The sequence below is a fragment of the Xenopus laevis genome, chromosome 4S, assembly GCF_017654675.1.
Source record: "Xenopus laevis strain J_2021 chromosome 4S, Xenopus_laevis_v10.1, whole genome shotgun sequence".
NCBI lineage: Eukaryota > Metazoa > Chordata > Amphibia > Anura > Pipidae > Xenopus > Xenopus laevis.
Window position 1 is genome coordinate 11,758,435 of NC_054378.1, and position 12,407 is coordinate 11,770,841.

Here is a 12,407-nt window from a genome sequence, read left to right on the forward strand (position 1 = left end):
ACAGTATACTATTTCATTATTCCTTTAAAGTGAATAATGCAATGGCACATGCTATTGGACCCCTCTACAGTAAATCCTACCTCCTTTTATCATGGCATTTAGAAATATGACAGTTGTTTAGTATCAGCTTATAAACAGACTGTTTCCCAGTAGAGAGAGAGCCAGGTACTGGGGGCAAGGTGCCACCTGACTTGCACTTTACTCATCCTCAATGTTAATAATAAGGAACACAACTGGGGTTGACACTTTTTCTAAAAAAAAATACCAGCCTGATATATATTTTTATCTGTAACTGTTATGGCGTCAAGAATTATTTTAATGGGCAGTAGGATAGAACCCTAAACATTACAGATAAGAAGAATGGATTGTTTTTAACAAAAAAAACTGTTACCCCTACCTGCAACCACAGTTAACTTATTTACATCCTTGAACCCAGAAATAGTACCCAGCGTGGAACCTGTTTAACCACTGTCTGACCCTTTCCTATCAGAATGAGATGTAGGAATGAGATGTCATCAGGGAAAGAGGAGGAACTGAAGGAATGGGAAGCTCTAGCAGATATGCCCCTACCCACAGCTTGGCTCAGCTTGGCACAACAAAACCACAGACTTTAATGTACCAATAACCCATTACTTGCCCAATGTCCGAAAGCCTTTCCATTAAGTATTTTATGCCAGAACTAGGGGTAGGCAGCAGAGGCAAATGCCTAGGTTGAAAAAAATTTTTAGTTAAAGGGATACTGTCATCAGAAAACATGTTTTTTTCAAAACGCATCAGTTAATAGTGCTACTCCTGCAGAATTCTGCACTGAAATCCATTTCTCAAAAGAGCAAACATATTTTTTTATATTCAATTTTGAAATCTGACATGGGTCTAGACATTTTGTCAATTTCCCAGCTGCCCCTGGTCATGTGACTTGTGCCTGCACTGCTGTTTTTCCTTCTCAATGTAACTGAATGTGTCTCAGTGGGACATGGGTTTTTACTATTGAGTGTTGTTCTTAGATCTACCAGGCAGCTGTTATCTTGTGTTAGGGAGCTGCTATCTGGTTACCTTCCCATTGTTCTTTTGTTTGGCTGCTGGGGGGGGAAAGGGAGGGGGGTGATATCACTCCAATTTGCAGTACAGCAGTAAAGAGTGATTGAAGTTTATCAGAGCACAAGTCACATGACTTGGGGCAGCTGGGAAATTGACAATATGTCTAGCCCCAAGTCAGATTTCAAAATTGAATATAAAAAAATCTGTTTGCTCTTTTGAGAAATGGATTTCAGTGCAGAATTCTGCTGGAGCAGCACTATTAACTGATTCATTTTGAAAAAAAAATTTTTTCCCATGACAGTATCCCTTTAAAGGGAAGTGGGGTAAAATTCCATTCACAGCATTGAAAAAACTTCACTGTAATTCCATAGATGTAGCAGTGCTTGGACCCTCTCTCTAGTCCTGCCTGACAAGTCCCTATTGGCTGCAGATACACTAGTTGGCACATTTTATCTGGGTGGCACCTTATTAGACAAACTCCTTGTCTCTGCCCTTCCCTGGCAGCTGCTCTTCATCCTCCAATTACTCTATCAAACAGGAGGTAATGGTGAAGCCAAAACTGTGCCACCTTTTCCATGAGTGCCAAATCTGATGGTTTCATAAGTGTCTTGCCAAAATTTGTTAGGGTGCCCTTTAAATCTCAAAAGATATTTGTGGCTCAAGGCTTCATTCTGTCATCCATCGATGGGTTAACAGGGCATTCATATATAGACAGGTTAGTTTTGTAAAAAATCTCGTAGGCATCGTTCATGCCGTACGTCTATGGAGTAGGAATGTGCCACAGATAGATTTACATAGTAACATAGTAAGTTAGGCTGAAAAAAGATAGCAGTCCATCAAGTTCAACCTTTTGACTTTATTTTAACCTGCTTAACTGCTAGTTGATCCAGAGGAAGGCAAAAATCCCCATTTGCAGCCTCTCCATTTTGCCTCATAGGGGGACTCCAAGATGGATCAACCAGTCCCTGAATCAACTGGTACTATGAGCTATCTTCCATAACCCTGTATTCCCTCACTTGCTAAACACCATCCAAACCCTTCTTATACCTATCTAATGTATCAGCCTGTACCACTGATTCAGGGAGAGAATTCCACATCTTCAGAGCTCTCCGAATATCTAATATTAATGTTAAATATTTATCTTTCTTCTAATCGGAATGGGTGACCTTGCTTAAGCTCAGTTAATTCACTGAGATGAGTTAAAAATGCTATAATTATCAATTTAGAACAAAATATTATGCAGCCCATAACATACATGCACTGAATACCAGAATGGGATCCGCTATCCAGAAACCAGTTATCCAGAAAGCTCCAAGGTACAGGAAGCCATCTCCCATAGACTCCATTTTAATCAAATAAATTCAAAATTTGTAAATGATTTTCCTTTTCCTCTTTAAAAACAATACCTTGTACTTTATCGCAGCTAATATATAATAAATCCATATTGGAAGCCGAACCATCTCATTGGGTTTAATTAATGTTTAAATAATCTTTTAGTAGACTAAAGTTACGGAGATCCAGATTACAGAAATACCCTCATCCGGAAAACTCCAGGTTCCGTGCATTCTGAATAACTAGTCCAGTACCTGTGTTATCCATCAAATAATCTGTAATTGTTCTGTCCATTACCTCTATGGGGTCCAGGATCCCCCTTCACAGCCAGGCTTAGAAGAATAGATCCTAGAAGTAAGTTCCGTGTTGGCATCTTCACGTCTTTAACAAAAGCTGGAGGAGGCCAGTGGCATTTTTATGGAGGACTAGGGAAAATGGGAGGGTGATAGTGATGAATTAGGAACTTGGTTAATTATTGACTTGGAAAATAAAAACACTCAAATAAAAATCGTTTTCAGATGTAGCCAAGCATTGCGCCATTTGATTATTTAATTCAATGAAAGATAAGGGCAGATTATTTTTTTATTCAGGTTCAAAGCACCAAATACAATGGGTAGATATAAATAGATGGAACTTTATTCTCTGAGATGGTCCCACGTAAAGGCCAGTTGCCATGCTATCCAAGCCATGCTAGAGGAAGCCATTGTCATTTGCTGCTGGTCAGATGGGAACCATTATCAAAATGGATTTTCAACCATGCTGAATGGGCTAGAAATGGGGAAGGGTTACATGATGCACTTTTACCAGAGGGTCAGCAAGAGCATTAGGAAGATAATGGGCCAAATGCCAAGTCTTATTGCTCTGTACATCACAAGCATTAAGGATAATTCAACAATTTGTAAAAATATGACCTGCCCTTTTATAATTAATGGCATGCCTCCCAATGGACCCAAGAATACTGAATCGTTGCCCCTAACTGAGGTAGGGTTTACTGAAAAGTGGGTAAATTGAGAGTGGGCACCTGGTTGTGGCTATGGCACATTAGGGCATTGGTCTATATTGTACAACTTTTTATATTCAGATTTTGGTAAGAATGTAAATATCCCCTTAAAAAGCCATAGTGGGTATGAAGTCCATGTAGGGCTGAGATGAGGTTAGCCAGGGCCCCCTCCGTTCCCCCAGGTGTGTCATAGTGCCTGGCTGCCCCAGCCCCCCAAGCTAGAACAATAGAGTGGTTGCCCAGCGGTGGGAAAAAGAAGGGCATGCCTGGGGGCAGATCCAGGGGGTTGGTTGCTGGAGCTTAAGGAAAGGTAGGTAGTTTTGCAAACAGACTTACTGATTTTGGGAAGAATGTAAATATCCCCTATAAAAGCCATATTGTGTACACTTTAAGCCAGGGGTGCCCAACCCGTGGCCCAGGATGGATATGAATGCGGCCCAGCTTGAACTTCCACCAATCCAGGAAACGTCATGTTGCAATGTCACACACAGAGATCGTATGTATGCGCTCGCTAATTGTGTGCATGTGTGGTTTAAATTTTACATGGGGTGTGTGGCTTCCTAAAGCAGAAAAAAAAAAATATATATATATATATATATGCAGAGCTTACAATTGCAACTACTTCCATTCAACTAGATATTCATTTCTCAAACACAATGTCAAAAATCCCACTAGGTTTATGATACCCTCTGTTCTTTTACTTTTACAATAAAATAAATCAAAAATTATCGTTAAGGTCCCCATAGACGCGACGATTCTTCTTGCCGAACAACCGATTTTAGGGAAGTCCGACCAATCCTTCGAAATTATCGTGCGGTTAGTGGTATTCGAACGATCGTACATCTTACGATTTTTCGGCCGACATCTGTCGGGAAATTGATCGGCCAGGTCAAAAAATCTTTGTCGGCCCCAGTGCAATCTATCTATGTTTGCAGGGCCAAGCAGGCAGCTCCCCTTTGTTTTCCTGCCAAATTGGTCTTTTTAGTTGATGGTAAATTCTTACGATCGTAAGATCGTTCTGAGAAGATATTGGTCTCACGATCAGGATCTGATCTTTTAAAAATCTCAACATCTATGGCCAGCTTTAGTGTGTGTGTGTGTGTATTTCGAGTGTGGCCCCAGAACATTTTTCTTCTTCCAATGTGGCCCAGGGAAGCCAAAAGTTTGGACACCCCTGCTTTAAGCTATACTGAGAGATCTGTTGGGGGAAACCATAAATCCCAAATATTAGTTTCCTTGGAATCCTCATATCTTTAGCAGAAAAACTTCACCTGCCCTCAACTCTTTTTGATTACCAAGAGGTTAAATACCTATTATACAGCCTTTAGTTTCCAATTTGCCAAACAGATTTGCATTCTGAGAATGTATTGTTTTTGTTTCAGTGCCCAGATTAAGTTGTGCCTTCTGGCAACTCATGCGTGTTGTTCTCGAGTGCTAGGATTCCTTTCAAGCTCTCTACCCTCAGCTTTTCTATCTGACTTCTCTAGCATTGCTGGAAGGTTTCAATTGATTCTCTGTGGACCTTTGGCACACGTGTGTGTAGCAGTATCATAAACAGGGGGTCCTGGAAAGGCCCACATGTTCTGCTTACCTATTGGCATGGGAGAAACATCAGCTACTTGGCTATGGTGTAGGGTACTTGGTTCACTATGGCCCAGTGCCTCCACCTAATGGGACTGGGAAACACACCAGTAATTTAATAGAGCCACATAGGGGTCACAAAATAATACATTAAACTGGTTCTTGCTATTGCTTAACATTTGCCCAAGAATGCCTTTGACAGCACTGCAAAACATGGGTCCCAGAAATCTACTTTCTGGGAGTGGACATTACTATCCAGATGTTAGTCTTTTCTCCAAGTACTAAGAGCCACCAGTGGCCCCCACATGGGGACATCCTCCATCCACTGGCATGGACAAAAACTTGAAGAACATTCACAGACAACAATTGATTGAGTTTTGGAATTACTTTTAACTCAGACATTTAACAGGACATCCCTGTGTGATCTACAATTATCGATTGTGGTCAGATTCCCTCAACTTGTTTGTTGGTGTCTTCAACCACACACCTTTGTCTTGTTTACAGTCCTGTAGATCTTCCACCCACCTTCAAAAGTTCCATTTTTATTATGCCTAATCAACACACTGATTAATATTCAGAGGTCAAAGATATCATTCAAGGTTGTTTGTGCTGCATACACCCTACAAAAATTGTACAAAAGCTATTTTCCTGGTACAGGTATGGGATCCATTATCCGGGAACCCATTATACAGAAAGCTCAGAATTACAGGAATGCCTTCTCTCTCTTTCCTTTCTCGCTGTAATAATAAAACAGTAGCTTGTGCTTGATCCCAACTAAAATATTATTAATCTCAATTAGAGGCATAACAAGCCTATTGGGTTTATGTAATGTTTTCTAAGACTTAAGGTATGAAATTCAAATGATGGAAAGATTCGTTATCCAAAAAAAAAAAAAACGGGTCCCAAGCATTATGGATAACAGATCCCATAGCGGTATGTCTACAGCCAGCTTTAGTATAAAGGGGAAGATGAGGACAGGGTTCAGAGTCTTTGCTACAGCAAAAACTAGACCAGGGGGCCCCCATTTAACCGTGAGCTACATTTAAATGTTAAAAGAGTTGGGGAGCAACACAAGCATTAAAAAATATAATAAATAAGGGCTGTGATTAGCTATTTGGTAGCCCTTATGTGGACCTGTACTTGGCAGTACACCTATTATTAAATTTATCAAAGAGTGAAGTTCCGCCACTAGAGTGAAATTCCGCCACTCTCCATTCATTTCAATGGGATTTTTATAGGCGTATTTATCAAAGGGTGAACTTTCACTTCACCCATTGATAAATACGCCTTTCAAAATCCCATAGAAATGAATTGAAAGCTGCGGAATTTCACTCTAGTGGCGGAACTTCACTCTTTGATAAATTTACCCCCTAGTTTTTATGCAACAAAAACGTATCTCCAAGCCTGGAATTCAAAAATAGTCACCTGCTTTGAGTCCACTGAGAGCAACATCCATAGGGTTTGGTGAGCAACATGTTGTTCGCGACTAACTGGTTGAGGATCACTGCTCTAGACAAACAGTCCAAAGTACTGGCAAAAGGCAAAACAAGTGACCTACAGACCACCCAAACATCTGGCATGGAATTGATGGAGCAGTTGTGGTACTTTCTCACCGCAGCTGACAAGTTAGACTTGCATACTTGCAGATGGAAGAAGATTAGGACAAATTTTTATTGATGCAAAGCCAGCAACATTAATGTTGAAGGGTACATTGTCTAAACTAAAAACTTTCTGAATTTAATAGAGTAAGAGTTTATGCTAATTATCTTAATCCTTGTACTTTCTCAGTAGTGTTGCGCCATGCTACAGAACATTCTAAGCTTTTGATCAGCCATGGAGAATGAACATTATGATACTGATAAAGTTCACAGCTGGTGCACCACTTGAAAGGTATGAATCCTATTTGGAATGCAGATACAAAAGTAGATACCCGTGTCATTCATTGAATTTCAAGGTCTAAAAGGTCTTTGTATTGTTTGATTTTCCTGTTTTATTATTAATCTGTTTATTAAAATGCCCAGGTAAAGCTGAAATATTAGCGAACCCAGTGGTGGAACTGGCACTACTGTTTGGTTCAGCCAAAGGGTCAGTTAAGGTAGCCATAGATGTAAAAAATTTCGATCTTTCCCAGAAAGATAGTTAGTTTCAACACACACGAATAGAGCTGAATCGTCAGATATACAGGTAGAAACAATACAATTCTTTCTTCAAAAGTGCCAGATCAAAATTTTCCAGCCTACCCGATCAACGAGCTGATATACAAGTCTTCTGCCAATATCAGTTGGCTCATCTCCCACCGAATATCTTACGAAAATCAGTTTTGTACGATATTATCGGTGCGTCTATGGCCACCTTTAGGATAAGATCTGGGGAGAAACCCAATTTTTTTCCTATATTTACAAGAAGGCTAGCTTGGAGGTAAATTAAGGGGCTATTTGTTGCCCTAGATGTTCTTCTGAACTATGGCTGATAACCTTGTCATGAGTTAATGGGGGCCCTGACCAAATATTCGACCTGCAAAGGGAATTTGAAGTAACCCCATATTATTAGAGTAATGATCAATTCTGGCCATTTTTAGACATGGATACTAATCAAACTGATATGGGTTTAGTTGACATCTCTGCAAAAGTGGGTTGAAAAAATGAAGGTAAACACCAGGCTAGAGTCCTGCATCGGGTCGAGGACCCGCGGAATGGTCGGGTTTTGGGCAAAAAGTCCCAGATTCCTTGGCCGGGTGGGCAGTCCGCAGGTAACCTGGCTGCGTACCCAACAAAGGTGCAGGCTTGATCCCTCCCTTGTGGTTCCAGTTTTTTTACATTTTTTGTGAAGATTCAGCGCCGGAGCGACGTCACTTCCAGTCGAATGTGATGGCACTTCTGGTCAAATGTGATGGTACGGTTTTGTGTATCCCCCGAGTTAGAAGTTTAGTTGGCCTATTCACAGTGTGTTTTCATAATAACACAGGCAAATTTGGAATGAATTAAAAAATGTTTCTGGTTCAATGATTCAATAACTTGGAAAGTGGACCTTCATATTAGGGCAAGATTGGTTTGTATATAATGAGAGCTGCTCTCCCCGCAGCTTACAGAGAGATATGGCAATCATTCAACTGAATGGCGCCAACTTCTTCCCCAGACAAGTTAGCAATGTCAGAGTGTTCTTACTTTCACACCTTAAATAGCTTTGTGTCATAGTTTAACCCCACACCGAGCAAGGGATCTGTTGTGGTGTGACACGGAGGCCGCCATGGCATATTACATGGCGTTGATTTAACAATGGCTTTCTCAGATGAGAAAGGGACTGTGCCAAATGCTCAGGGCACGATGCCATCTAGGTTATGAACTGCTTACAGCCACTGCTTGTTATTAATTTATATATATATATACCAACGAAACAGATCTGCACTCCTTCAATTAACCCTAAGATCATCTGCCCGGGTGCTGCTCCTGGGATTATCAATACAAAAACAAAAAAATTGGTTGCGCACTCCAGGGACTCTAGAGGGGAGCCGAAACGTCGATCATTATGCCATAAATAATAGTAAAAAGTTTTTCAATTATATACAAGTCCCTGAAGTGCGCTACCAATTTTTTTATATATATATATAGTCCATGAGGTAGCCAGCACTCTCGATAAGAGGTTTGAATCGCCTGGGTGCAGTATCAAAATATAGATATATACCAAGCAAGAGAAGGATCCGCACTCTCAGGTCTTAGATACTGAATAAAAAGTTTTATTAAAACATGCGAGTCTGACGTTTCGGCCTCCTCCGAGGCCTTTCTCAAAGAGAAAGGCCTCGGAGGAGGCCGAAACGTCAGACTCGCATGTTTTAATAAAACTTTTTATATATATATATGTATAAATGTGTGGTCACACCCTCATTGCACCCCCGCCTAATGATTTTAAAAACTAGTGGTGAGCACAACTTTCCCTTGTTTGTTATAGTTCTACAAGAGCAGTGACCAGCTCCATGTTGTAGCTCCCACCCCCTCCAACTATAGTCACGTGATCCCACTGATGTCTAATTAAAGGGCAGCCAAGTTTGGGAGTTTTACTTTGAAAGCAGCTAGTAAGTTGCAGGTAAAACGTATTCGTCCCTTTTATAAAATGTATAATGAAACCATAGAATTCTTAATGAATCAGATGAAAATTGAGCATAGGACTGGCCAGATATGGGATGACTTTGACGTAGTTGGCCAGCTTAAATATATTGCAATATATGGACAAACAATCCCTGTTTTGTTTAAAGGGTAAGGCATTTTTCAGTAGCAGTATGCACAAAATGTCTCTGTCTTAAATATATTGATAATGGGTTGAGTGCAGAGGAATCTTGTATTTGTCTATATATATATATATATATATATATATATATATATATATATATATATATATATATATATATATATATATATATATAGTCCATGAGGTAGCCAGCACTCTCGATAAGAGGTTTGAATCGCCTGGGTGCAGTATCAAAATATAGATATATACCAAGCAAGAGAAGGATCCGCACTCTCAGGTCTTAGATACTGAATAAAAAGTTTTATTAAAACATGCGAGTCTGACGTTTCGGCCTCCTCCGAGGCCTTTCTCAAAGAGAAAGGCCTCGGAGGAGGCCGAAACGTCAGACTCGCATGTTTTAATAAAACTTTTATATATATATATGTATAAATGTGTGGTCACACCCTCATTGCACCCCCGCCTAATGATTTTAAAAACTAGTGGTGAGCACAACTTTCCCTTGTTTGTTATAGTTCTACAAGAGCAGTGACCAGCTCCATGTTGTAGCTCCCACCCCCTCCAACTATAGTCACGTGATCCCACTGATGTCTAATTAAAGGGCAGCCAAGTTTGGGAGTTTTACTTTGAAAGCAGCTAGTAAGTTGCAGGTAAAACGTATTCGTCCCTTTTATAAAATGTATAATGAAACCATAGAATTCTTAATGAATCAGATGAAAATTGAGCATAGGACTGGCCAGATATGGGATGACTTTGACGTAGTTGGCCAGCTTAAATATATTGCAATATATGGACAAACAATCCCTGTTTTGTTTAAAGGGTAAGGCATTTTTCAGTAGCAGTATGCACAAAATGTCTCTGTCTTAAATATATTGATAATGGGTTGAGTGCAGAGGAATCTTGTATTTGTCTATATATATATATATATATATATATATATATATATATATATATATATATATATATATATATATATATATATATATATATAGTCCATGAGGTAGCCAGCACTCTCGATAAGAGGTTTGAATCGCCTGGGTGCAGTATCAAAATATAGATATATACCAAGCAAGAGAAGGATCCGCACTCTCAGGTCTTAGATACTGAATAAAAAGTTTTATTAAAACATGCGAGTCTGACGTTTCGGCCTCCTCCGAGGCCTTTCTCAAAGAGAAAGGCCTCGGAGGAGGCCGAAACGTCAGACTCGCATGTTTTAATAAAACTTTTTATATATATATATGTATAAAAGCTCCTAACGCACACCGTTTGAGTACCGGGTCTTGATAAAGGTCTTCGATTTAGACCAAAACGTTGACCGGCTCTTTTTTAATGTAAATGAATAAAAATGGAATTTTAACCTCTTTGCTAAATCCTGGTGTGCATCTACGAAAAGAAAAAGATGCACACCAGGATTTGTGTACAAAAAATTAAAATTCCATGTTTATTAATTTACATTAAAAAATCGGCCAACGTTTCGGTCTGCTCCTAAGACCTTTATCAAGACCCTGGTCTTGATAAAAATATTCCCAACTAAAGGTGTGGGCTAATAGAGCCCACACTTCGGTTGGGGGTAACAGTAGATTTAGGTTTTTTTTTTAATTACCTCCGCCAGCGATAGGCCACCCGCACCGGGAGCTCCCAGTATGCGTGGGCCGGTGATGTGGGAGGGGGGCGGGCCGGTGACGCTGTGGGGTGGTGATGTCAGGGGCAGGTCGGGTGACGTAGGGTGCGAAACAGTGATGTAAGGAGCGGGACTGATGACATGGTGATCAGAGATTGGCTGATCACCATGTCATGTCCTGTCCGGATTTCCTAATTTGGAAATCCGGACAGGCACTTTTCACCCAGACAGCCCTTCCGAAAATCAGGATGTCTGGGTGAAATCCTGAACAGGCGACAACCGTGCGCATTACATCAGAAGCGCATTTGCACATGCAATCTGACTGACATGTCGCCCATGCTGTTTTACTCAGAGCCTATGAAAGGATGTTTAGGACGCACCCCTGAAAAGTTGCAATAACGATTAGTATTTTCGGAAACAGATACGCCAATGCAGGAACTATGCTGCTACATTATTTATTTAACATAATGTAGCAACATAGTTCCTGCATTGGCGTATCTGTTTCCGAAAATACTAATCGTTATTGCAACTTCACTTTATCTATTGGATTAAATAAGAAAATCACAACCTGGTCCACCCAATCCTGTACCCCTGAAAAGTTGTATTGTTAGACAGGACACATTAAACACAGGGATTATCCCCGTTTTGCAGATTAACCTGTGTGCCAGAGTTTTTTTGTTATATGAACTTGTGAGGGTGCCACCCCCCCTATACTCCCGGAGCACTGGCTTTATTAAAACAAGAGAGGCCAGGTATGAATGTGAATTACTTTGGAAGTATTGTGTTTGGGGAGGCCAGGACATTTTGTTCTTGACTCTCCACATATTTCAAATAAACACATGTCCCAGTACAAAACAAACATTAACAGAAAAGCAGTGGTGTACTGGGGGTGAAAAGCAGGTCTGGACTGGGATTCAAATCAGGCCCTGGCATTCCAAGTAAACTGAGGTCCAATCAGCTCCCCAACAGCCCACTAAATAGTGACTTTCTATGGCATTTTATGGCAGCCCCTCTGGCATTTGCCAGAACCCACAGATTGCCAGTCCAGACCTGGTGAAAAAGGGTGTTAGATTGCACGGGGTCCACACCCCCATGGAGACCATCAGAGACATGGTAACCTGTAGAAGAGAACAGATGGAGGACGGAATTTGAAGTTACAGGTATAGGACCTGGGGTTATCTGGATAACAGATCTTTCCATAATTCTTCATACCTTAAGTCTACTAGAAAATCACATCAACAATAATTAAACCCGACAGACTTGTTTTGCCTTCAACAAAGATGAGCTGTATTTAAGTTCGGATCAAGTACAAGGTACTGTTTCATTATTACAAAGAAAAAGGAAATAGTTTTTAAAAATTTGAGTTATTTGATTATTATGGAGTCTATGGGAGACAACCTTTCCGTAATTCGGAGTTTCTTTTCTACACCCAGGGCCGGGCCAAGGAATTTTGGCACCCTAGGCAATGGATTCAATCAGTGCCCCCTCACCCGGTCCTGCATTAGCATTTCCCACTTTACCATTCATATTGCCCCATGTACCTGTGCCAGCACCTATCATATTGCCCCCATTTGTACCTGTGCCAACAGCAGTTAA

The 12,407-nt window shown here is 40.5% G+C and overlaps 1 protein-coding gene across 1 annotated transcript in view; it reads right to left on the bottom strand.

Moving 5' to 3' along the window:
- The window catches only part of ovch2.S (ovochymase 2 (gene/pseudogene) S homeolog), a 115,145-nt gene extending 112,396 nt beyond the window's left edge, over positions 1 to 2,749 (bottom strand). Inside the window, 1 exon segment of the mRNA NM_001088427.1 lies at positions 2,668 to 2,749. Within this exon segment, the coding sequence (NP_001081896.1) occupies positions 2,668 to 2,743 (76 nt within the window). The 5' untranslated portion in view covers positions 2,744 to 2,749.
- Between the last annotated feature and the right edge of the window lie 9,658 nt (positions 2,750 to 12,407).